This window comes from Littorina saxatilis, linkage group LG6, assembly GCF_037325665.1.
Source record: "Littorina saxatilis isolate snail1 linkage group LG6, US_GU_Lsax_2.0, whole genome shotgun sequence".
NCBI lineage: Eukaryota > Metazoa > Mollusca > Gastropoda > Littorinimorpha > Littorinidae > Littorina > Littorina saxatilis.
The window spans coordinates 21,600,624-21,627,235 of record NC_090250.1 but is presented as its reverse complement, the minus strand read 5'-3'; the positions used below and the strand labels follow the sequence as shown (position 1 = coordinate 21,627,235).

General features: G+C 41.3%; 2 protein-coding genes and 1 long non-coding RNA gene across 4 annotated transcripts in view; 1 reads left to right on the top strand and 2 right to left on the bottom strand.

Annotated features, from left to right (window-relative positions):
* The window catches only part of LOC138968743 (AN1-type zinc finger protein 2A-like), a 29,286-nt gene extending 15,583 nt beyond the window's left edge, over window positions 1–13,703 (bottom strand). The window contains exons 1-8 of one of the 2 annotated variants that reach the window (XM_070341377.1): window positions 13,381–13,703; window positions 11,979–12,021; window positions 10,511–10,562; window positions 3,488–3,619; window positions 2,605–2,649; window positions 2,141–2,256; window positions 1,236–1,361; window positions 293–356 (exon numbers count right to left, since the gene is read on the bottom strand). In XM_070341377.1, coding sequence (XP_070197478.1) covers window positions 293–356; window positions 1,236–1,361; window positions 2,141–2,256; window positions 2,605–2,649; window positions 3,488–3,619; window positions 10,511–10,562; window positions 11,979–12,021; window positions 13,381–13,435 — 633 coding nt within the window. In that variant the 5' untranslated portion in view covers window positions 13,436–13,703. The remainder of the gene's footprint in view (window positions 1–292; window positions 357–1,235; window positions 1,362–2,140; window positions 2,257–2,604; window positions 2,650–3,487; window positions 3,620–10,510; window positions 10,563–11,978; window positions 12,022–13,380) is intronic. The other variant, XM_070341376.1, reaches the window with a different exon arrangement.
* On the top strand, window positions 13,631–26,460 carry LOC138968742 (peptidyl-prolyl cis-trans isomerase D-like). Its single transcript, XM_070341374.1, has 11 exons — window positions 13,631–13,710; window positions 15,044–15,184; window positions 15,630–15,736; window positions 16,391–16,579; window positions 17,449–17,571; window positions 18,244–18,359; window positions 21,897–21,989; window positions 22,688–22,745; window positions 23,312–23,398; window positions 23,798–23,840; window positions 25,264–26,460. Exons 1-11 carry the CDS (start codon window positions 13,653–13,655, stop codon window positions 25,353–25,355), a joined length of 1,107 nt encoding a protein of 368 aa, XP_070197475.1. The 5' UTR covers window positions 13,631–13,652; the 3' UTR covers window positions 25,356–26,460.
* Window positions 18,880–19,460, bottom strand: LOC138968745 (uncharacterized). The gene is made up of 2 exons (XR_011456273.1): window positions 19,324–19,460; window positions 18,880–18,987 (listed from the first exon to the last, which is right to left on the bottom strand). It is a non-coding gene; the product is annotated as an uncharacterized lncRNA (long non-coding RNA).
* Window positions 26,461–26,612: the final 152 nt, after the last annotated feature.

Sequence of the window (26,612 nt, the reverse complement as noted above, 5' to 3'; positions counted from 1 at the left end):
ATGTTTGGTTATAGTATGTTTGTTTATGTTTGGTCGTTATTTTTGCCTGTGCGTGTATTGTATGTTTGGTCGTTTTCTTTGCCTGTGCATGTATAGTTTGTTGGTTATGTTTGGTCGGTTTCTTTGCCTGTGCGTGTATAGTATGCTTGGTCGATGTATGTATTGTAAAGCGCTAAGAGTAGACAATTTTCTAGAATAGCGCTATAAAAGTTTGCATTATTATTATTATTATTATTATGACCCTATGTGTAATCTATCACGATTTCAAAAGATTACAGGCATACACACTCACCATATGCCCAGGCATGATGTTGTCATGAGACCTTGACGTTCCAGCTTGTCTTGTACGCCGATCTCTGATTAAAACAAACATACAACAACTTGTTTAACACCTAGAGCTGTTAAAAGCTACCTGTGTTATTTCACTACAGCTTTTCACAATAAAAATATTCATAAATCATATACTAGGAGGCTTGCTTTCATAAAATGCATTGACTGATACATGGCAATATACAGATTTACGTCAAAACAAACACCAAAACAGAAAAAGCAACAACAACATCAACAACAACAAGAAGAGCAAACGCTCGATCGAGTCGCTTTCGCAGTTCTGAATATTATATGAGGCATCAGATGGACAGGAAGAAATTGCTATTCACAACACAATGAGTCACGTTCACATAAAATTTGAGCCCGGTCACTTTTATAGTTTCCGAGAAAAGCCCAACGTTAAGTTGTGTGTTGCCGAACAGAAAAGGCTAGTTATCTCCCTTGTTTTTCTGATAACGTTCGTAAAAGGCTACAGATGTAAATACTTTGATGTAAAGAATAATCCTACAAAGTTTCAATCACATCCGATGAACTTTGTCAAAGATATAAAATGTCTAATTTTTCCTTTGACGCTGACCTGTGACCTTGAAAAAGGTCAAAGGTCAACGAAACCATCGTTAAAGTGTAGAGGTCATTGGAGGTCACGACTAAACAAAATATGAGCCCGATCGCTTTGATAGTTTCCGAGAAAAGTCCAACGTTAAGGTGGTGTCTACGGCCGGCCGGCCGGACAGACTAACACTGACCGATTACATAGAGTCACTTTTTCTCAAGTGACTCAAAAACTAAACAAAGAAATGGTCGCTTCTAAATGTCAACATTAGCTTCTATGCACTGATCTAGAGCAACATCAAATTATTCCATGCCTATCATCAAAATCAGTAACCCGCCAAGTGATAACTTACTGGTCCAGTTGTCTTCCCAATCCCGTCAGAGTTGTCTGCTGTGGCTGTTTTTTAGCTCCTGATGAAGACGTGTGTTTGGATGACGAGGATGATGATGGTAGAAAATGTCTGAATACAGCTGCAGCCCTGGAAGACGGAAAGACATCTACGATCAGTTTTTTTTTAAATAGAAAAAAACAAACAAGCAATCAAGAAAGATGTTTTGGACAAATATCTGATGTCGTGCTCACTCTAACGTACATGTACACATAATGAAAAAGAGAGACTCGGAGGAGTAAACCTAAAACCTCAACCCAAGGTGATGAAATATTGATGATTTATTTATTTTTTACAGAACATGCGAGTTTAAGTATCGAGGACATTAGACCGATACTGTGTGATAATAATACAGCAGCATGAAAACAAAAGAAATAAACCAAGGGAACAAAACAACAACATGGGCCTGTATGAGTATGTAGGGGACAATAAGGATAAGGATAAGATTTTATATAGTCCTGTGAGGTTACCCTCAGGGAAATACCCTGAGGAAAGCGAGCTACCATACAGCAGTACGACACTACCCATTTTGTTCTCTCCTGCATGCATGTATTCGTGTTTCCAAGCCCCGAGACTTTCGCTGTGCACACGGGGATGTTTGGACACCGAGGAGAGTCTGCACAAAGTTGACTCTTGGAAATATCTCTCTCGCCAAACGTGGGGATCGAACCCACACCGATACGGCGATAAAGACAACTGGTTTGTGAAGCCAGCGCCGCTACCGACTGAGCTACTTCCTCGCCCCTTACACTGGTACATGTAATATGTACATGGTCATTATGGGCAGGTGGTTATTATCGAGAGGTGGACGACAGGGCAGGTTCTGCTGTATCACTCCAATGAATACATTTCAGAGTATAGACACTCACCCTGATTTGGAAACCCCTCGTCCAGAATCTTGGAAACCCTGACAGTCATGGTCGAGCTCATTGCGATGACGAAGGCAGAAGTTCTGATGACACTTATCACAGGTCACTGGCACAAGCTGAAGAAAAAAGATACGGTATTAGGTGGTATCACCAATAGCGCAGAGAACACAACAAGAAAGCTGATCAAATACACTGCTAAAGTTTACACTCCCAGTGTTTGATGCACCTGTTAAAAAAACAAACAAACAAAAAATCCACATCGATTCACATGTGTGTGACATAATGCAAAACATAATTATAACCACTCGTGTCTGGCAAAGTGAATAAAATAGTTAAGAAAGCACTGCAGTTAAATCATAATTAAGCACAGTACACAAATCAATTTTAAGTCTAGCTACCCAGGAACACATGCATACATCTACAGCTATAGAAAGCATCAAAACTTACATCAAAACAGATCTTACCTCTTTCTTCTTGCAAGTCTTGAGGGAACATTTGTTGGTATAAATCTGAAACAAGAATATCATTAGGTTAGAAGTAACGCAATGAAAACAGATAAAACAAGGCTTTGATCAACTCTGGCAACGACAAACAATGAGTCCAGGTAGGATTTTGCAATCATGAGAGTCACAAATGTTCATGCATAATACTGACCCGAAAGAGAATAAAACTAAATGTTGATCATATGTGGAAAATAAATACAAAATGAACAGTCTTTTTTCTACAAACAAAACTTAACCACATACCAATAACTGGCCTATGTTCTTTTGTTATATGAAGTCTTATATCGCGCGCGTATCTCCAGACTCGGACTCAAGGCGCAGGGATCTATTTATGCCGTGTGAGATGGAATTTTTTACACAATACATCACGCATTCACATCGACCAGCAGATTGCAGCCATTTCGGCGCATATCCTACTTTTCACGGCCTATTATTCTAAGTCACACGGGTATTTTAGTGGACATTTTTTTTATATCTATGCCTATACAATTTTGCCAGGAAAGACCCTTTAGTCAATCGTGGGATCTTTAACGTGCACACCCCAATGTAGTGTTCTCACTATGGAGGAAAATTTAAAGTTTTATTTGTTAATTTTTCATTCTTCGCACAGCTAATAATTAACTGAAACAGTGCATTATTCAAAGCTGTGGACAGTAAAATTTACATGAAAAACAAGATTTTTTTTATCAGACTTGATGTCCAAGGATGTCAGGCACTAACTTTTCGTAATACATGTATTGAAATGCTGTTCTGCACTTTTAGTTTTAGCTCTGCATACATTAAAATTGGCAATAAAATTATCAATTATCATTGTGGACACAAGACGGTCCATGACAGTATTTACCTTCCTTCGTTGTTTGGCGGAATCTGACTGGCAGTCGTTATCTATATGTCGCCCAACAATAACGTCTGGTGCCACACCTTTCTGCACAGGGCAGGGGGTGTTGCACAGAGGACACACTGGCACCTGGTTATCCTGAAAAAACGAAGAATAAAATACAGTGGAACCCGCTTTTTAAGACCTCAAACAATCAGAGAAAGTCAGTTCTTAACCCCTTCACTGCCCAGCACGTACTAGATACGTGGTCATGTTTGGTTTGTCATACGCCCATACACGTACTAGGTACGTGGCATTTACATCAGCACTTTTCAGGACATTTGTGAAAACTAAATGGGAGGTAACCACTGTCCAACTTCTTGTAGGGGTTTAAACACAGTTCTTTCCCATTGACCGTTCAGATAAGTTAGTACCACGTGGTAAAAACATTTTTAGAAGTTTTTTCCGATCTATAAGATTCAAAATGGCGGCCGAAAGTCGGACATCAACTTGTAGACCCGTTTTCAAATGATAGTGTTCTGGAAGCTCTACAAGAAGTGATTTATGGATTACCACACAGAAGAATACTGTTATGGGCTGTAATGTGAGTACCTGATGTTTGACACCAGTTTTAGCTGTGTTTTCTGCAGTTTTACGTGCTGCAGTGTGTGTGTGAAAGTTTGGAAACTGTAATTTTTGACAAAAATGGTCATTATATCGATTTTTACTATAACAATCACAAACAAAGTCCAATGATCATGTTATCAGATAATAGCCAAGGGTGTAGGCAAATCACATGCCAAAGATCTAAGAGATATCTCAATAAATGATTGAGCAGTGAACAGATTAGTGAACCTACCGAAGAAAGCGAAATTTGCCCTGGCGCACAGCCATACCAAAATTAAAAATTTTAAAAGTAAATTTTCATTTAATTAATATACTTACCCAACTCACAAATAGCAATTAACTCTAGTTCAGTGCTGGTAACGCTGTACGCGTCCCCTTGGTAACCAAGGGAGACCACTCTAAAAAAGAAAGTGATCCATCCCATAATGCCAGACTATCAACAGTCCGACATCCGTATGCGCGCGCATACGCCGCCATCTTATCATTCCAAAACGAAGCCCAACTCACTCTTTTTTAGACCCCAGTACCAACCACAGCGGGGAGGTGGGAGGGAATAAACGTTGTGAGTTGGGTAAGTATATTAATTAAATGAAAATTTACTTTTAAAATTTTTAATTAAATTACATATCCATACCCAACTCACAAATAGCAGATTGCTACTATAGGTGGCGGGTACTCATCAAAATCAAAGTAGAAGGGCTTGTCCTGCTGCCACCATAGAAGGTAGCGCAAAACCGCCGTCCCGTCTGAAGGAGGCGATGTCTCTGAGATAATAACTCAGGAAGACATCCTCTGATTTCCAATAGGCCGCCTCCAAAACATCAGCCTGATCGGAGCACTGCCACAGAGGAGGCCCATGCCCCTGCCTCATGAGTTCTTGCCGAAGTCAGGGGAAGAACCGCCCTAACCTCTCCGGACTGAGTATGCCACCAGGAATACGCTTGTCTAATCAATGTGGAGACCCACTTGGTTAAAGTCACTTACGCAATGTCTTTGCACCTTGCTGTATTGAGCGAAATGAAAAGCAATTTTTGACTTCCTGAACAAATGAACTGCGTTCTAGACAAACGACTGCTGAGAGTTCTAACTGGACAGTTAACGATGTCGGGGTCTCCAGGAGCAAGAGTGTTGCTCAAAGCAGGAATGTTAATGACAGGTGAAATTTGGGCCGGTTTCTGATTTTTAGCTAAAACTTCTGGCCCGAATTTGAGAGATATAGAACCCTCTTTTCCGGTTGAAATATCTTTAGCTAAGCCGGATCAAGTATGAACCTCACTTCCTCAACGAGACGTAGCGAGCAAAGTTAGAAAAACTGCCTTGCGTATCAAGATAGCCAAACTAGTTGACTACCGGTTCAACCTCAATAGAAGCCAAATATCTCAAAAAAACTGCCCTTTAATTCAATGATCTAATAAGATCAGTGAAAGTCAGAAAAATTTCCGAAACTCGCAATATTCAAATGACTAAACCTGACTCTAAAGGAGCCGAAGTATTGCTTCATAAATTGAAAATGCAATTGGAAGCTAGTTTTCCCGTTTTCCGCATAAACTGCCTGAAAATCTCGAAGAAACCCAAAAGTCATAGATCAGTCTTTCTTGAGAAAGCTGTCCATATTCAAAAAAGCCAGAAAGTACGCTTACTCCCACTTCTCACAGAAGCTGCAAGAGTAAGCTTGGCCGTTTTCCGTGTAGATCCGCCAGGCTAGTCTTGAAACGGGTTAAAGCAACACTGCGCCAAGCCGTAACAATGTGACAGAAATTACATAAAGTCTTAAAAGTAAGACAAGGAAGAAAAAACGGAAACCCAGAATAGGTGGCACTCCACCTGCATTAAACAGAAAGAAGAGGAGTTCTTTCCGTAAGAAGTAAGCGCTTTGTACCAAGCCAGTCTAAGTGACAAGTGAACAAATCCCCTATAAAGACCCTGAACCAAAACCAGAGTTGAGGGGGAAGCCCATACGTATCTCAAGAATACCCTTACAGTAGACATCCGTGTAATTCGAATGTAAGAAAGCAAAAACGCCTTCTTGCCAGCCTTAAGAGGTCTGGAACCCAGATTGCGACGACCCGTACTGTGCGACCAACCGGCCGCCAGAACGACCTATGAAGAAGACCCTGTGAAAACGAGGGTATAGAGCCAAAAGCTAAAGTAGATAACAGCCCGCCTGAAGCTTTTCGTTTGGAAAAAACAACAGCCAAGGCCTGCCTCGCGCCTTCCTTTTACCGTGAGCGTCTCTTTGATAGATAAAAGCCCGCGTGCCTAGAAGCGGCCTCAAAAAGAGACCTTTCAAACAAGAGAGAGAATAAAAGCAAGTTTTGTTCGAAAGTGCCGATCATAAAGAACCGAAGCCACAATCTACCCGAGCTAGGAGATCTTGATCTTACAGACAGTTTCCCCTAGCTATCAAAATCCAGATGGATGTTTGCCAAACCCGAGGGCGGTTCCGTAGAACCTAAGTTCTTAAGCTTGGAGTTAACCGAAGCCTACCGAAAGAGCTCCGCGAGTGACACGCTACTTGAGCGTAAGACACAAACTAAAGCAACACCGTTGCAGGTATAAGTCGAACGTAGTCCACAAAGATAGTGGAGACAAAGACAACTCGCTTGTGAAAAAATCCACAAGTGCACAAAGACCCTGCCAGAGGATCTTTCTTTCTTCCTTTCCTTAATGGATGTTTAACGTCGTTTTCAACCATTCAAGGTTATATCGCGACGGGCCAGAGGATCTAAGAACTCAACACTCAAAGATTCTCCCCAGAAGGCTCAAATCAACTATAAAATGCCGCGAACAGCGACACAGCTGAAGTATGAGCCTCCCCTTGATCAATAGCATCATAACGATCATCGAAATGATGAGAACCAGTCACCAATCCCGATAAGGCGATACTTGCCAAAAATCGGAAAAGTTTGAACATCCACCTGCTCCTTCCAGCCGGAAAACTGGAAGAGGAAGTGGATACCGCCTGTAAAACAGCTAAGGAACCGCAGTAACGGAACCGGAAGCCAAAGGCTAAAAAGTGCCGACTACCAACACCACAGTGTTAACGATAGAAGGCTATCCCATCCTGTACCAGAGACACAGCCGCAAAGCGGAAGCGAAACCGGCCGTGGATTAGTAAACATCCGAACCAACCGGTTGCATATAAACACACCAGACGAACCCATTGCACCTCGAACCATTTCAGCTGCGAGCGCCACTGCACTTGCTAACATGAAACGGAACCTGAATTCAGTGCTTTTCAGACAAGCGGAAGCACCTTCATCTGAACAGCCGTCAAGCACAAACGTGCAATCGGGAAGCTGATTCCCTGTTTGACTTAATTGTCCAACAAAGAACCAGCCCTACTGCTCACTTCCTGCCCCCCGGGAGGAAGAGAAAGTCAAACTACAAGACATTTGCCATCTTCAGGGCAAAGAACAACGATTCCCGGCAGCGGCAGTGAACCTACCGTTCATCCGAAATCCGGAAGTCGTCGAACGAAGAAAGAGGTGGACGAAGTAAAGAAAACTTTTCTCAGCCACCCCTTCCTACCAATATTCAAGTTAGAAAGGTGACCCCCAGAGAGACTCGCATGGTCAACCCAAGAATCACCCAGCCCAACAACTTCCTGCCCCCTGGGCGGAAGCTTACGTTGCCCAGCCACGAAAATGCGTGCTACATTCCTCCTGCGAACGTACACCACTTCCACCGGAGAACCCGGCTACCCGCGGCCATTTGCCAACTCCAGGGCAATGGACAACGATTCCCGGAAGCTGAAGCGAACATCCTGTTCCTCCGAACTTCCAGAAGTCAGAACCAGATAGAGGTGGAGTAAGTAACGCCTAGCTCTCAACCACCCCTTCCGGACAAAACTTAAATGCCGTTCTCCGCCGCCCACGTCACTGCGCTGGACAACTTGAACGGCAAGTTAAGCTGGGTGTCGTCCATCCCCATGAACCACCCTCATAAGGAAGTAACCTCGTTAACCTTTCCTTCATGCTCGCAAACGCAATCAGGAAGGTGACCCCCGGAAAGACGTTCCCAGCCAAGCCGTTCGCGGTCGATCCTAGAATCACCAACTTTCACAAAACCTAAATGCCGTTTCCCGCTGCCCACGTCACTGCGCTGGACAACTTGAACGGCAAGTAAGCTGGGTGTCGTCCACCGTGGACGCACCCTCGTTATCCTTTCCTTCATGCTCGCAAACGCAATCAGGAAGGTGACCCCCGGAAAGCCGCCGTTCGCGGTCGATCCTAGAATCATCAACTTCGACAACACCTAAATGCTGTTTTCCGCTGCCCACGTCACTGCGCTGGACAACTTGAACGGCAAGTAAGCTGGGTGTCGTCCACCGTGGACGCACCCTCGTTATCCTTTCCTTCATGCTCGCAATCGCAATCAGGAAGGTGACCCCAGGAAAGCCGCCGTTCGCGGTCAATCCGAGAATCACCAAGTTCCACAAAACTTAAATGCCATTCTCGTTAGCCCACGTCACCGCACTGGACAACTAGAACGGCAAGTAACCTGGGCGTCGTCCAACCATGGACGCACCCTTCCTGCTCGCCATCGTAGTCAGGTAGATGCGCACCAGAGAGACTTGCAGACCTGCAGCGGTCCTCTGAGACACACCCAACTTCCTGCCCCCAGGTGGGTCAACGCCAGAGAGACTTGCAAAGTCCTCGGAGTCACACCCACCATCATAGAACCGGCATACCCGACACTGTATCAGAGGTATATGCAGAGTTCTTACGATTCACAGGGCTCCCTGCAACTGCTGGACCGGCGCGATGCCATTGGCCAGAAATTGCAGGAGGGCTTTCACCACACACGTGGCTTACTCTCTCCTGTGATCGCACCCCACCGTCACCAGAGAACCTGGTAACTTGTGGGGAAGACATACCTTTAGAACGCACCGGCTCATGCAGAAGGGACACCAGCCGACCATCAGCATGCTCAGACGCATGCACTTCCGCCCGAACCACGGTAGGAGCAGCCAGAGCGGAAGCCGCAGCGGAAGCTGAAGCGAAACCGGAAGTGGAAGGAGTCGGTGAAGACCTGACTCTACCCAACGAAGAGACATCAAAGACGCCAGCCGGAAGTGCGTGAATCTCTGCTTTCGTCGACGACAAAACGGCCGCCAAAGTAGAAACCTGTGTACTTAAAGTCAAAAGCAATGACGCAATATCGGCGGGAGACACACCTGAATCACCAGGAGCCCCCGACGAAACAACCGGTTTAACAACATCCTTATCCTTATCACTACGTGTGACCTTGTCCTTCTTCGCGGACAAAATGGCGGACGAAGGCTTGTCAACAACAACATCAACATCACATCCTACATTTCCCGGTTCTATCTGAGAAGTGGCGGAAATTCCATCACTCTTTCTTCTAGACGGAGAACTTTTCATAGAGGAAGAAGTACTAGCAGCCGGAGAAGCTGAAGCAGCAGCCTGTCTCGAACTAGTTCTATTCTTGGCGCACTCCGCCATGTCAAAGCGAACTCACAAAAAATTTTCGAAAATGAAAAATTTTACAAGTTCACAAACGTGCGACAGAAACGTCGCCAAAGTTACATAAAACAAGAAAGCTCTCACCCAAAAACAGCCAGGGTATAGACAAAGCTCGGCGGCAGACCAAGGGGCGAAGTCAAAGTCAGGACACAAAGACCAAGGCTGAACACAGCCGGAGCGTACAACAAAACGCGACCAGACACGTCGCTCGCTGAGAGTGGAATGATAAGATGGCGGCGTATGCGCGCGCATACGGATGTCGGACTGTTGATAGTCTGGCATTATGGGATGGATCACTTTCTTTTTTAGAGTGGTCTCCCTTGGTTACCAAGGGGACGCGTACAGCGTTACCAGCACTGAACTAGAGTTAATTGCTATTTGTGAGTTGAGTAAGAATATGTAATTTAATGCTGTTATACTGTGGCAGTGAAGGGGTTAAAATAATAAAAAGGAGAGAATCTCAAAATGGGGGTCAATTTACAGGGGTTATGAACAGAAAATCTCAGAAAACAGAGTCTTAGAACGGGGAGTATTACATTTTGGGGCTCTTTAGTTAAAAGGGGGGCACCACTGTTTGTCAAATTCAACTTGCCGTAAGTATGTAAATTGTAATGGAAATGGAACCCCTTTTCAAGACCCCAGATTTAAGAGTAAGCCCCACCCCCGATGGCCCACCCCTTTTAAGCCTAAGGATTTGCTTTTTCAGAAATTCTTTTCAAAATGGAACGTTAAGGTTAGGCTGCTTGGTAATACTGTATTAATAACAGGAGTAAGATTACATTCAGAACAAGTTGGACCCAGAAAGATTTTTATTGCAAAGATTTTGATTTTGAGACAGGCCTGACCAGTTCTCTTTCTTTGCTCTTCTGATGTACTTTTCCTTATGTTACATCTTAGAGTTTCAGTGCAAATAAACACAGAATTAAAAAGTTACCTTCTGGTAGGATTTGGGGCAGCTATGTGTGCTATACCCGATGTGGTCTTTGCTGAAAAAAGGCAGAACAACACATGAATTAGCATACATCTTTCAAGTTATCAAATTAAAGCTATAATTCCCAAGTTGATAAAAAAAGCAAGATATTCACAATGATTAAAAAAATTATCTTGTTGTTTATCTAGGCACCTTAGCATCACAGAAGCATATAACATAAATTTATTTTGTGACAAAACTCACCAAAACTTAAATCCCTTCAGGGGCGGATCACATCTTTTTTAAGGGGGGGGGGGGGGGGGGGGGGGTTCCACATTTGTGTTAGGGACAGTTTAACGACGCGAAGCACCCAAAACTCCCGGAATTTTTTTTTATAAAAACAAGGAAAATTGAACAATCTGAGCCAAGAAACTACCCCCATTAGTAATACACCTTCCAAAAAGTTAATTTAAGAGGACAAATTTGGATCAAAACAAGGAAAATGGACCAATCTGATGCAACCTAAGCCAACAAATTACCCAACTACCTTCCAAAGCAGTCATTTAAGAAGACAACGGCCAGCTCCTAGGGCGGGTTCGGGGGCAAGCCCCCCCCCTCCCCCCCCCGGAAATTTGAATATAAACAAGGAAAATGGGGCAATCTGCCATTATTCTTTTCTTTATTTTCGAATTGATTTCATTATTTCTATATATATATATATATATATTTATTTTCGACTGCCCCCCCCCCCCCCCCTGGATCCGCCCCTGACCTTCTTCTTTTTAACTTTAAGCAAACCTATATCATCTAAAAGCTGGACTCCAAGTGTAACCTAGGCGAACGACAAGAAGATCATCTAAAATTAAAATAAGTAAACTCCCCTTCATGGGCAATGGCACAAAATTAGTGACTATTATTACCAATTCAGTGCCCCATATGGCTTTTTGACCAATCAGGACGGATTCTAGGTGACCCTCTAAATGTTATAACGTTCAGGCAGGGACCCTTTTTGTATATCACGCTAAAAATTAACAAGACAAAGTAAAAATGTAATTCAACAATATCAGCGTGATTTATTCTAAAGAATGACACTTCAAATGCTGTCAGGTAATACTCTCTTTATCTAAAAAATACCGAAAAGCGAGTTTTGTCGGTGGGTGCGTAACGGAACAGCAAGGCACCGCCCATCGTCACAAACGATATCAGCATTCGCCTAAAAGGCTCATGCTTGATATCTTTTTTCTCGACATGTCTTGTTATCATTTGCTAACAGTCAGCATATTAGAAATAACTCGTACTAGTAATACAGACAACTGGTAATATCTCAATTACATTGAAGCAAAAACATCTGAAGACTTTACTTCCTTGTGTTTGGTTTTACATACAATTGCACTTGCATGCAGTAAACAGAACTTTTCTAAGCTTAAACTGATTTTTTTTTAACACAGAGAGTATGGAATGTACACATACATGTTTGAACAGAAAAACTTACCAGAATGTTTTTCCGCAAGCATCACAGTTCATGGGCAAGAAATCTGAGGAAGAGAAACACGTCAAGACTACCGGCCAGAGGTTAGGACAAATCAACAATTGCATCACATTGAAAACTACAGCATGTGTCAATGACTGAAGAATCAGGCCTCAGAATTACAATGAAAATGCGACAATAACACGGACTGAAGGCCCAAGGGTGAGAATCGATGAGTCAGTTCTTGAGCGTCTGGTCTCTGAAACAGCCCCTTCAATTCACGCCACATATTCTCAAGCCACAGCATAGCGTAAAAAAGTGGTATTCATATGATACTTCAAAGTGAGTGTGATTTAACTTATATCCTGGGTCTCAAGCATAATGTTATTTGTATCACGATCGGGTTTACTGCTGCACCCACATACCGTATTTTCCGGGTCATAAGGCGCGACTTTTTTCCTCGAGTTTGACCCCTGCGCCTTGTATACCGAAGCGCCTAATCCGTGTATGAAATACGAAAAAAAAAAATTGGGAAAAAATCATGGGGAACAAAACGTGACAAGAACTCACCTCCATCTCGAATACCGGTAGTCGTTTTTTAAAATTCCGTGAGCACTTGTTTACACAACTCACACTGATAGTCACATTTCTCGGCAGTTTGATTTCATGACACACCCTCACACATGCAGTCACACAGCAACCATGCCGAAGACGAAGCGACTTGCTAACGATGCAGAATACAAGTTGAAAGCGATCGAACTTGCTGAGGGAAAAGGACAAAGGACTTTGCCTAGGTTGGGGTGACTGAAATTTCTAGCAACAGGTGCTAGGATCCCGGACGAGCCCCCACATTTTTCAATTTTGGTGCGCCCTATTGGCCCCCTGCGCCCAATGGGTGACTGGATTACAATTTTTTTTAAAAGAAGGGGGTGCGCCATATGCGCTGTAGCGCCTTGTAACCCGGAAAATACGGTAACTTATTAACATTGATGTGTTTTTACTTTTATCTACTTTGTATCGTAATTAAGGTACTTGTTTAGAAATCTATGTTATCGCCTAGAGCTGTTACTTGATAGTACCACAAGTACAGTACTACTACTAGCACTAGTATAATAACGAAGTGTCATTGTCACTAGTAGTATAGTAGCCTAGTACTACTACTAGTAACAACTAGTACTACTAGATACTAATAATTATGAAGGTTTTCCACAATGTTTCATTGTTTGTTACGTTTGCGTGTCAGTCACAAAAAAAGTAGAAAGATAACATGTACTGTTTTGTTTCTGTGGTCAACATTATGTTCCGTCACAACAAGAGTATTATTTGTGGATCAAAAGTATTTAAAGTAATCACTACTGCTGATTGTGGGCAATAAAGGAAAGACAAGACAAAGACTACACCCACAAACCTGCTGCTGTGTACTTACCCAACTGTTGACAAGTAGAATCTGAGCAATGTTTTCCAAGGTCGGGAAACTCCATCGCTGTTAGTTACTGACTTCAGTCCGAACAAATTACGTTACACAATGTCTTTCCTGCCGCCTCGACGTGATAGAACTATGATCCGACTATCCCGTGGTCTCCTTTTATGCCTTTTCTTCTATTATTGTGACTTGCAAAACATCAAATCTTGTATGTAATTGTGGATTTCGTCACTTCCGTTGTGTTCCAGCCTCGCTTTGGCAGAATTACTGCGAAAATGGCGTCTGCTGGAAACCCCCGTGTGTTTTTTGACGTTTCTATCGGTGACGAAAACGGTAAACCACAGTCAAAAAAGGCTTAGCGTTATTTATGCATTTTCAGATGTTTTCAACGTAAAACCAGGTTGTTACAAATGCCAACACATTGGAGATGTTTCAACCACACTTTGTTCATCTATACCGGCGAATTTGGTGTTACTATGAATAGCAGCAGAATACACGCATTATAGCGATATTCCACCGAGTTCTAGAAACACGTGGGCTGGTGTGTAGAAAAGTCAAATATTGCGAAAGAATTCGATTTTGAAAGGAATGAACCATTCATCCCTCAGTAGTGAAGTTCACCTGACAGTGGTGCTCTTCATAATGATCTATATTTCCCTAACAAGGCCTGTAGTTGAGATTTGTGAATCCACACAATGACAATGTCAATGTGACAGTGACACACACAACATCCAAGGAAGTTTTTTTTTAGCAACCCAGGGCTTGCTGTACTACCCTCCTTTTCTCTGTCTCTCTTTCCCCTGCTGGGATCTTGTACTGACCTGTCCACGTTTCCTGCTGAGTGAGAATATAATGTGTGATTTGGGATCACTCAGAGAGTTTTGTCTTAAATTTAAATACTTAAAAGTTAAATATAGTTTTAAGGACAGGAATTGTAACAATGCCATACAGTACAGTATTAAAATGAGGGGTAAAGGCTGGCTCAAATTGAGGGGGTAAAATTGGAGAAAGGAGAAGGTGAAGAAGGTCTGTTTGCCGCCTAGGCTATATCCTCCTACACACATTCTCCGATTGTGGATTCCGGCTGCATGTGACATTGTTTGAACGGCCTTGATCCCTATGAAATTGCATTTTCTATCAGGAAAGACTTTTCCTCTTGCTTACACAGGCATTGATGCATGTTCCCGGAAAGCCTCAATAAAATAAAAAGTTGCATTACCACTGAGTCCATTGCATGTACGGATCGACACCTCGCTGTTTGTATTTAAGTTAAATATAATTAAAGGGGGAAAAAAAGCAACCCACAGGCAGTTTAATTTCTAGAGTAATGAAAGCATTGATTAATTGTTCTTGACTTTCATTAGTGAAACTTAAAGACCGTTTGATTTTGTTCAATCTACCGATAAAACCTTGCATTATTCAGCGGCGGATGCAGATTTCATTTACACTGGTTTTTGCTGGCATTCAAACCGTACGTCTGCATGAGCCCATATCTTTAGCAACTCTAGACATAGTAACAATTTTGTGTAAATCTGCTCGAAAAAGCCAAAGCACTATGTGCAGTGTGTGATGAGTGTTTTCATGATGGAAATGTTTTTGTAATGAAAACTAATTAAAGTTAACAAAATAGAAAACTTGCTGAAGCACTGTTCTGTCTTGATTTCAGTTGGCAAAATAGCATTTGAGCTGTTTGCGGACAAGGTTCCTAAGACTGCAGAAAACTTCCGCGCATTATGTACAGGAGAAAAAGGCGAGAGTTCAAAGCCAGGTGTCAACCTCCATTTCAAAGGGACCATTTTTCACCGCAGTGAGTACATCTACATGTATCTGTATTATAGGGGGAGGAGGGGGTGGCGGTAATGCATGGACAGAGAGTATATATGTGTGTGTGTGTGAGGGTCACAGTAGTCATTTTAGTATTGATAATGTATTATTGGTTCCATCAACATCCCAGGTTTGTTGTCAGGGGAAGAGCCCCTTTTTCAAATGATCAGTGTGGTTCATTTTGTTTCTTGGGCTCATAACAACAAATATGTTTTACGCCCTTGGAAAGGGTACCCAGAAATATCAAACTACAGTACCCAAAAAGGTGTTATTAATTGTCTGAAGAGTCATACATTTACAATCAGACACACATGAGTTTTGGAAATCAATATATATTCTTGTTTAAATTTTCTTCGTGCATGTTTATCAGTGTTGCTGGTTTCTAAAATGCTGATAGTATCAATTGCTTTTTTTTTTTATCCTTCCAGTTATCAAGGATTTCATGATCCAGGGTGGTGACTTTACAAATCACAATGGAACTGGTGGTGAAAGCATTTATGGAGAGAAGTTTGAGGATGAAAACTTAGAACTAAAGGTAAGCAGTCTGTAAATGGTGTGTGTGACAATGTGTGTGTGTATGGGTTCCAAGTTTAGTTGAAGCAAAATATAGTCAGAGAATGTTGGTGGTGGTTGTTTTGCTGTTTTTGTTACAAAAGGTTAGATCTATACATCTGTGCTCTGTGCAACTGCTGAACTGGTTGTTTCTGCTTCTTTTGATAACTGGCAAAATACTGTACAGTGGTGCCTGGGATGTGAGCTAGGTCTCTCTTATGAGAGGACACTCCCTATAAAAGTACACCTTCTAAAGTCCCTTTGTTTATTAATTATCTTGGCCAAAAAAATGTACCTGTCATGATAGGCCATTTGTAATGTAATGGGTCTCTCAGCTCGTTCCAAGGGTGTCCTTTCATCACAGATATAGCACTGTACTTCTTCTTCTGCGATCGATATTCATGGCCGTCATATCTTCAGGCCGGTGGCTGCCATGAAGTCCGCGGTAAAGCACTGTACTTGAAAAGTAAACCTGCAGACTTGCGAATGAGTGGAGTTGAATCATTTTGCTCGTCTTCTGCAGCATGATTGCCCGTTCCTGTTGTCGATGGCCAATGCGAGTCCCAACACCGATGGCTCTCAGTTCTTGCAGACTTTCGAAGGAGTGGTGTTGAATCATTTTGCGCGTCTTTTGCAGCATGATCGCCCGTTCCTGCTGTCGATGGCCAATGCGGGTCCTAACACCAATGGCTCTCAGTTCTTCATCACCACGGTTCCCACGCCTCACTTGGACAACAAGCACGTGGTCTTCGGTGAAGTGATTGTTGGACAGAGCGTTGTCAGAGAGCTGGAAGATGTGGAGAAGGAGGGCGAGACACCTTTGAAGGTTAGATTTTTTCTCACCGTTCTTTTCATTGTTTGCTTGTTAATTTGTATATTTTTTCTTGTTCTCTCATTTGACTTTTTTCATTACTAATAGTGAAGAAAAATGCAACTTACTTTGGCTATTTTTCCCCATTTTGTGCTAGTATATTTGTCTTATTCTTCCTTGTGTCCTCTTGTGGCATCTAAGAAATATATACCCTCTGATATTTTAACCTATAATGTGTTTCATACAAGGTGGAGTCTCCAATTGACAAATTCTGGAAATAACTCATTTTTTTCTGGGGGTTGTGGAAGAGTTGCTTCCCTTTGCTTTGTTCTTGCTTTTCCATACAAACACTGACAGAAAGTACACGTGATGTTGTAGGTTTGCCTCAGTGTTTCTGTGGAAACAAGGGAAAGCAACTCTTCCACAACCTATACAAAAATGAGTTTTTTTCGAACATCATCTATTCATGTCAGACTATGTAAGTAAACTGTTAAAGGCATATTAACTCGATGAATATACACGCTAATTGCTTTACCATCAGCTGGAGACATGCTAAATTAAGTTCCCTGCAAAATATTGTGGTCTAGGAGCCCTTAAATGTTGAGATATTTGAATTTTTATTTTGATCTAGATCGTCCTATTTATAGATTTGCCAACAGAGGGAACGTTGACGCAAGGGAAATAACTCCGCGTCTTTGTTGACATCCTCACTTTTTCAGAGGCTAGAACAAGCTGTAATGCATGTATATGGTCCGCGCATTGCGACATATCGTCATTATATGGCCTTATGATGCATTTGACATGGATTGTGGGCAAACTACACTTTGTAAACACGGGAGCGCGTACATATGCCTTTAAGCTGGGTGATGTATGTCTGATTTCAGGAGTGTAAGATAGTTGACTGTGGTGAGCTGCCTGCAGACTTTGACATGTCTCAGTTCCGTCAGGACGACACAGGCGACACCTACGCTGAATTTCCCAGCGACTCAGGGATAGATTTTAAGTTGGTGAGTTAAGGATGAAGCTGTGTGTGTGTGTGTTTGTGTGTGTGTGTGTTTCTGTCTGTGAGTGTGTGTGTGCTCCTGTGTGTGTGTGTTTCTGTCTGTGAGTATGTGTGTGTGTGAGTGTGTTTCTGTTCATGCGTGCATGTGTGTTGCTCAACTCAGTTTAAGAGAAGGAAGAAGAGCTGTGATATTGAATCTGTTTTTGTTGGGACATGTTCCATGATTTTAGTTGTTAATAGTGCAGAACATTTAATTAAACACAGTGTCAGTTTTGAATAAAGCGAACATGGTTTTGAAATTATTGAGTTGCTTGGCACATCAGGTTGAGCTGAGTGAAACTAAGACGTGGCAGATTCAATATCTTACAATCACTTCTGATCATGTTTGTCCCTTGTTTCTTCAGCTAGGTTAAGCACATGGCTTTCCCCCTCCTGCTTGTTTCTAAAACAGGCCGGTCTAGTTAAAAATGTAGTGTTAAAATATAAGTCAAAATTTGTTGAATTCATAATTCATCCTCTTTTGGTCATGTTGCATCATATTGTTTGTTCATTCCATTTTTTTCAATTTTTTTCAATCTTCAATTTTCTACATTATCTTTATGCCAATTGTCATTATTTTAACCAGGTTGTTACGGTAGTGTTTCTGTCATGATGAAAGAAAGAAATGTTCTTGCAGGAGACGTGTCGTGATGAGGTAAAGAAGGTAGTGCTAGAAGTCAAAGAGTTTGGCAACCAGCTGTTCAAAGCTGGGAAATATGGTGCTGCTAGGAGAAAGTACAAGAAGGCTTTGAGGTACGTTTTACATGTGGACTTCTCTCTCCAATTCTGGTCATTAATTCTCACATAGATATACATTGGAACCCACGTAAAAAGATGTTAAAACAGGAGGCGAAGCCTTCAAGGCTCCCGTAAGAAATCGACAAACAGTAACACAAACTCAATCACTCCGTCACACGCACACACACACACACACACATACACACTTTTAAACTGCATCAGCATAATTATCATGGCAAAGCTTATCTACAATCATTAACCTACCCTAGAGCTTGCGTATCAAGATAATATATTCTTGGAATTTTCATACGACTAAGAGTTAAAGATATGGAAACAAATGAAGAGTTGGATTACAACGCTGCAGTTTTCTCTGCCCTGGACTGTAGCTTGCCCGTCGTAAATCAGCAGTAGATCTGCGGGTACTGTGTTCATTTGGACATCTACCATCAGTTTATTTGTCATTTGCACTGCAGACACAAAGCAATAGGTACCTGCCATGTGGCCACTTTTTCCACTGCTGTCCTCAGTCTTATACTTTTCATCAAGACTTGTCACCATGCCGAGTGGATCTAAATTCGGAAGTCGTCATGTGGCTGAGGCATGTCTGACATAGCGTCGATCTTGTTGTAGCTTATCCTCCTTTCTGAAACAAAAGGCAAAATGCGATTAGTTGTGATGACTACAACCTACACAAATATAAACAATGTTTTGATACTGAATAAGCTACTTTACCCATGCAGCATGGGAACCCTACAATATGTGAAACATGTCAACTGACTGCAGCAGCCTGGTTCTTAAAATAATTCTGATGGTCAACACAGTCAACACACTATTCAGTCCATTTTGAGGAGCAACTGAGGTACTCTCTGATGGTCTTGTTTGAGTGATAACAAACAACTCAGGAGGAAGAAACCAACAGAGGAAAAAAACCACATTAAGCTTTAACATTAACCGCAGAAAAATACAGAATCACATGTACCATTATGTAGAACAAAACTCCACAGCAAGCTTTCTTTGGACGTCTGTCGTTGTCTCAAAACTCGCATTCTACCTGCTGTCCAAAAGAAGCTATCTTACGTTGTGCTGCCTTGAAAAAAAATACCAACAAAGACAAGGAATTAGCTGTTGCAAGGTAAGTTTACCAAACGTTACAGACATTAGCGAATCATGAAAGTGCGTAAACAGCGAACAGTACAATCAAAGAGAGGAGTCTGGAATGAAACGCGATACAGATCTAGGTAGATCTAGCATTCAAAAACTGTCTTTTGAATTTAAGGAAGTTGTTGCAAGGTACCAAATTTTACAGACAGAACCATGACAGAGCATGTTTTGAAACTGAGGCAAAATCGTAATAATTTTGACTTTGAGAACAGATTCATTCCGTTTCCTTATATCTGCATGTTCAAATAAATGGTGGACAGTTTTATACGGGCAGAGCAAACTTGAGACTCTACTGCAAGTCTTGAAATTCACATAAACCGAACCAAGAACAAAGACATCCAAACATTACAGGCACTTTAGATCAACTCATTTCACTAGAGGTGACTGCCTAGCACTGTGTTTGATATCCGTGTCTGCTGAAATAAAAAGAAATTAAACAAAACAGATTATCAGTAAGCTTAGGTGACACGTTGTAAGAGTGGGAAACACTAGATCAATCAATCAATATGAGGCTTATATCGCGCGTATTCCGTGGGTACAGTTCTAAGCGCAGGGATTTATTTTTTTATTTTTTTATTTTTATTTTATGCAATTTATATCGCGCACATATTCAAGGCGCAGGGATTTATTTATGCCGTGTGAGATGGAATTTTTTTACACAATACATCACGCATTCACATCGGCCAGCAGATCGCAGCCATTTCGGCGCATATCCTACTTTTCACGGCCTATTATTCCAAGTCACACGGGTATTTTGGTGGACATTTTTATCTATGCCTATACAATTTTGCCAGGGAAGACCCTTTTGTCAATCGTGGGATCTTTAACGTGCACACCCCAATGTAGTGTACACGAAGGGACCTCGGTTTTTCGTCTCATCCGAAAGACTAGCACTTGAACCCACCACCTAGGTTAGGAAAGGGGGGAGAAAATTGCTAATGCCCTGACCCAGGGTCGAACTTGCAACCTCTCGCTTCCGAGCGTTACCACTCGGCCACCCAGATCTGTCTGTACTTACCGGGGACACGACTGCCAGATCGACACTGCGCTTTCGACAGCTCTTCCTCGCGCAGACACTGGAAACACGCTGTGCAGATCAAACTGTAGGAAATCTCCTTTGGTATCTACTGTATCTATTTTTCTGGAGCTAAGAAACCGAACAATGTGAAATCGCCTTCCCCGAATTGGCGAATGTAGAGGTGAGAACTGAAAAGTGAATCTATACCACAATCCTTCACGCGACCTGACCTGATCTTGACCCCTGACCTGGTCTACATACCACACACGACACAAACCAGTCACCTGCTTTTACCCCCTCAAAACTCCCTACCACCCGTTTTCTTTGGATACACACTTTAACTACACACATGCCGACAAAATGTTGATCATTACTTCAATAGTTTGAAGATAGTGCTTGAAAAATAACCAGGTAAAATGAGTATTTCAGTGTTTAGTCAAATGTTAAAGGTGGTCGTCTACATTTTTGCTTTTTTTCAATAAACTTATGGTTAGATTTCGCTAAAAAGTTATGTCAGATGATAAATGAATCCATGGGGAAAAAAGTTATAGAAAAAAAAAGATTTTATTTTTGGGTAGCGTGACTCACGCTTCCAATATTTTGTTTTCTGTTTGCTGAGAACATGTGCTTTGCCTAAAAATACTGACCAATCAAATTCATGTCACTATGCTTATAGTCACTATGCTCATGCCCAAACAAGTGCAGCAACAGTTTGACACTGGAGCGCTGTCCACGCTTTTTTTTAAACGCACGAAATGCACGGGATTTGAGAGGAGTGTTGCGCTTGGCATTTTCCAAATAAGGATATCCTACTATGAGTACTACGCTGGAATACTACAATGAATTTTCAAACGGCTACACTGGCTTCGTCTTTTCTGATCGAAAGGGGGTGTATTGTTGATAATTGTAGATAATAGACTCTGCATTTTAATGGTCAAATGGCGATTTCGGTATAAAAATGTAGACAAGGACCTTTAAAGTTTCTACCACAAACATACATACATACATACATACGCACAGACAGACAAAAATGACGATCGCATAGGCTACACTTACGTGAGCCAAAAAAACACCCAAAAAACAACAACAGAGCTTGTTCTATTGTGCAGAACTTGATGTAAGCTTATGATAATTTGGCTGCAATAGCTTTGTGAAGTATTTCAAAGTATTTCAAAGTGCAATTCTCTGTGTGTGTGTGTTGGTGTGAGTGAGGATGTGTCCTTTATTTGCCAATCTTAGGACATACGTCAATAGGCTAGTAAAACGTTACTGGTTAGTTTAGAAGATGCAGCTGAGTTTATATATTATATGTTCTGAATTTTATAAGGGAGGTCATGTTTACATTTTATAATTATGTATTTCTTTTGTTTTAGGTATCTGGAGAAACTAGATGAGGAACAGGAGATGGAGGAGGAGCAACAGAAAGCAATGGAAAAGGAGCTACATATTCCTGTCACACTCAATGTGTTAGTTGTCACGTTTGTTCCCTTTGAATCTGTGCTAGTGCATCTGTATACACTGCTTGTGTGCGTTGTGTGTTAAAAAGCTGAATATGATCTGGTCATTGAATGCCGCAATGTTTATTATGGGTGTTGCAAGGGAAATATACTGTACCTGTTGTGAGAAGTCAACCATTTTATCAAGGCCAATTTTTGTTCTTCAACTCTAAACCTTAAATTGAGACTGAGAGGTTATGGAAGGTTGTTCCCCTTCAAAAGTATATTTGAAGTATGTGCAATTGTGACTGTAGTGTAATGCTGGGTTTGTGCTTGTGAACAACAGTCGTTTGGTTCTGTTTCTCCTTTTACCCTTAAGTGTTTCTTGTATAGAATATAGTCAATGTTTGTAAAGATTTTAGTCAAGCAGTATGTAAGAAATGTTAAGTCCTTTGTACTGGAAACTTGCATTCTCCCAGTAAGGTCATATATTGTACTACGTTGCAAGCCCCTGGAGCCATTTTTTGATTAGTGCTTTTGTGAACAAGAAACAATTAACAAGTGGCTCTATCCCATCTCCCCCCTTTCCCCTATCCCATCTCCCCCCTTTCCCCGTCGCGATATAACCTTGAATGGTTGAAAACGACGTTAAACACCAAATAAAGAAAGAAAGAACAGTCGTTTGGAATACAATTCCTTAAAACCGCTGATTGCTTTTCTCTTTGCAGGGCTGCGTGCAATATCAAATTAGGGAGTTTCGAGGATGCTTTGGAGAACTGCAATGAGGTAAGCATTTTTTTCATTCGAATGAAAAAAATACAACCCACAAAGACCTTAACTGAGATACGTCAAACACAGAAATATTTGCTGTCTTTGACATTGTGACAAATGAAATTCCTTGTGCACAATTTACACAAAGACAGATTTTTTAAAAACAATGGTACCACTTAATTGATGTAAGATACGTACACTTGTCAGAAGATAGCGTAAATACGCCTCACATTTTATTTCAATGTGATCGGGAGGTCGTGGGTTCATGGGTTCGAACCCCGGCCGGGTCATACCTAAGACTTTAAAATTGGCAATCTAGTGGCTGCTCCGCCTGGCGTCTGGCATTATGGGGTTAGTGCTAGGACTGGTTGGTCCGGTGTCAGAATAATGTGACTGGGTGAGACATGAAGCCTGTGCTGCGACTTCTGTCTTGTGTGTGGCGCACGTTATATGTCAAAGCAGCACCGCCCTGATATGGCCCTTCGTGGTCGGCTGGGCGTTAAACAAACAAACAAACAAAATCAGAAAGTGGGACTTGGAATCGGATTCACAAGCTTTTCACATTTGGTTTGTTTGAACAGGTGATGTCAGCAGATGAAAACAACAGCAAAGCTCAGTTCCGAAGAGGGCAGGCCTACACTGGACTGAAGGACTGGGATAATGCTTTGGTAATTATAATCTTACTGTCAATACAGTGGAACCCTGTTTGTACTTAGCTTACTGTAGGAGAGTTGGACTTTACTTTGATGGAGAAGGTAAACAAACTTAAACACTCTTATGTTGGTGTGAGTTGTACTGTAGCAGCTTGCGTAACCTGTGCAGTCTGCATAAGTTTGATCTGTACATGTGATCTTTTCACATCAGTTCACACATATCTTGAATAAAACATACACATATCTTAGCAGTTTGATGTTGTTAATAAGGTTTGTGGGTATGTTAAGGTTAAAGTGGTTTGGACTTCAGCAACTACCATGGAAAGTTATTCTTTTTTTGGCATTCATTCAAATTACTCCGTTTTTTGTCTTTATCCATTTTTTTTAATCATTTCTTGTATTTGTGTTTTGCAGATGGCATTCCAGCAGGCCCATGCATCAAGCCCTGATGACAAAGGTGAGACATTACTAGTCTTTGCTGTTTGCTTCCCTGGTTAATCAGAATAAGGTCTTTGCGGAGACAAAGATTACAAGAAATGTTTGTTTTTGGAACGTTTATTTCTTGGACAAAACAAGACAAAAATTAAAGGTTTCAATAAGAAACATTTCTGTGTTTTTTTTATTCAAGATTTTGGAACGTTTGCAGTCTGTCGTGTTTTTTTGTTTTTCTTTAAACTCAAATCAACCACAGCAAAGCAGTTTATATGGTGGTAAAGTGAACAAAGAAAAGAAGTAAAAAGTAAAAAAGAAAGGGAAACAAAAACCTAACCAGAAAATAAGTGCTCTTCTAGTGCACAGATGTTCACCCTCTGAAACGCATGTTTAGGTATGTCTGGTTTTGAAAAAAAATGGCATTTACATTAAGTTATGCAGCGGAAGTTTTAAGAACTCAAAAAAACTTGAGAAAACAAAAATCAGGGAGATAGTCTTAGAATGGAAGTAGCTTTACAGACATTGTTAACAGAAGATCTCGAAAATTAGGATCTCTTCTTCTTGGACTGGGTGGCCAAGTGGTAACGCACTTGCGCTCGGAAGCGAGAGGTTGCGAGTTCGACCCTGGGTCAGGGCGTTAGCAATTTTCTCCCCCCTTTCCTAACCTAGGTGGTGGGTTCAAGTGCTAGTCTTTCGGATGAGACGAAAAACTGAGGTCCCTTCGTGTACACTACATTGGGGTGTGCACGTTAAAGATCCCACGATTGACAAAAGGGTCTTTCCTGGCAAAATTGTATAGGCATAGATAAAAAATGTCCACCAAAATACCCGTGTGACTTGGAATAATAGGCCGTGAAAAGTAGGATATGCGCCGAAATGGCTGCGATCTGCTGGTCGATGTGAATGCGTGATGTATTGTGTAAAAAATTCCATCTCACACGGCATAAATAGATCCCTGCGCCTTGAGTCCGAGTCTGGAGATACGCGCGCGATATAAGACTTCATATAAAATTCTTCTTGTTCTTCTTCGTTCATGGGCTTAGACTTCCACGTTCACTCATGTTTTTAGCACGAGTGGATTTTTACGTGTATGACCGTTTTTACCCCGCCATTCAGGCAGCATACGCCGATTTTGTGGGAGGCATGCTGGGTATTTTTGTGTTTCTATAACCCACCGAACTCTGACATGGATTACAGGATTTTTTCTGTGTGCACTTGGTCTTGTGCTTGCGTGTACACACAAAGGGGGTTAAGTCACTAGCAGGTCTACACATAAGTTGACCTGGGAGATCGGAAAAATCTCCACTCTTAACCCACCAGGCGGCAGCGACCAGGTTTCAAACTCACGACCTTCCGATTAGGAGGCCGATGTCTTACCACCACGCCACTGCGCCTATCAAACTTAGGATCTTAAAAGAGAAGTTCTATTGCATTGTATTTTGTTTCAGGCATCATGAGGGAGATACAGAAGGTGAAGAAGACATTGGAAGATGAGAAGAAGAAGGAGAAACAAATGTATTCCAGGATGTTTGCATCATGACAACTTATTCTTAGTGTTCACTGAACTGTTCATAAGGAATCAATTCTGTGTCGCAGTCATGTTTTCATGGGTATAAATTTGTTGTTGACATCATTTTGTTTCCATTTTACAAGTTCAATACCATTCTTTGTTGTAGTATGAGTTATGCGACTGTGCTAAGTTTTGAATTATGAGGACTTCTTTGCTGATATATGCTGTGGTTCATCAAGGAGCTTTTTTTTTTATCTTTTTCATAATTTGTGATTGTTTTGAAGGATAGAAAGTCAGGGACCAGCTTTATTCCTTGTCTTTTGTGGATGAAACTTGTGGCATGTAGTGGCATGTATGGCATTTAGAAATAAGATAGTGTCTGTCTGCAGAAATAACTGAAAATGTTATTAATTCTGTAGCTATTTTGAGTTTCCCATCAAAGCGATGTACTCTCATTGCTTTTGGGAAAATATTTCAGAAAGGAGTGAACAGAATTATCCGTGAAGCTACTGTTGCATAACTGATCAGTATCTTCTGTTAAACTTGCTGCTGTATTTGTTTGCTTTTTTTCTATGGTAATGCCATAGAGACGTGACAGCCCTCACTGCCAAGTTTTCAGATGTTCAAAGATAGGTTTTATATTTGTATTGATTGAAATGATTGTAAACAAGGAGCGATGAATCTGAGCTTGCATACCAAAAAGATGTCTTCTTTGATTTGTTTTGTTGATGCATCTGTTTGCATTCATGTGCACATTTTGCAGTCTCAAATTGGTGCACATTTTGCAGTCTCAAATTTTATCCCACAGCGTGATCTGGATACAGAGGAAATTCTTACACAGATCTTGGGCATGAGGATAACATTTTGTTTAAAACTTGAAATTGTTTTAAAAATGTAAGAAAGTTGTAACACATTGTATTTTGTGTAATTAATGAATTAACCACAGATACTTTTTTTTTTTTAACTCATGATTTGTTTTTTATGCCCGGCTTTAGATGTTTTTTACGTTTCTAAAAAAAAGATTTCATAAACATACTTTGGACAAATGAAATATCTTTCCTCTGATTATATGTTACGGTGTTGTTTCAGTTCATAAAATAATTCTGAATTTACTTAATAAATGATTTAAAGTAAATTGTTTTTTTTGATATTGTTTACTTCTGTGTTTGTGTGAGTGCCTGCATAGGTGTGTGTGTGTGTGTGTGTGCATCAAGCAAAAACCAACGAAAAGAACCCTGATTTCATTAAAACAAAATTCTTCAGGATATTTCTTCAAATCAATGTTAA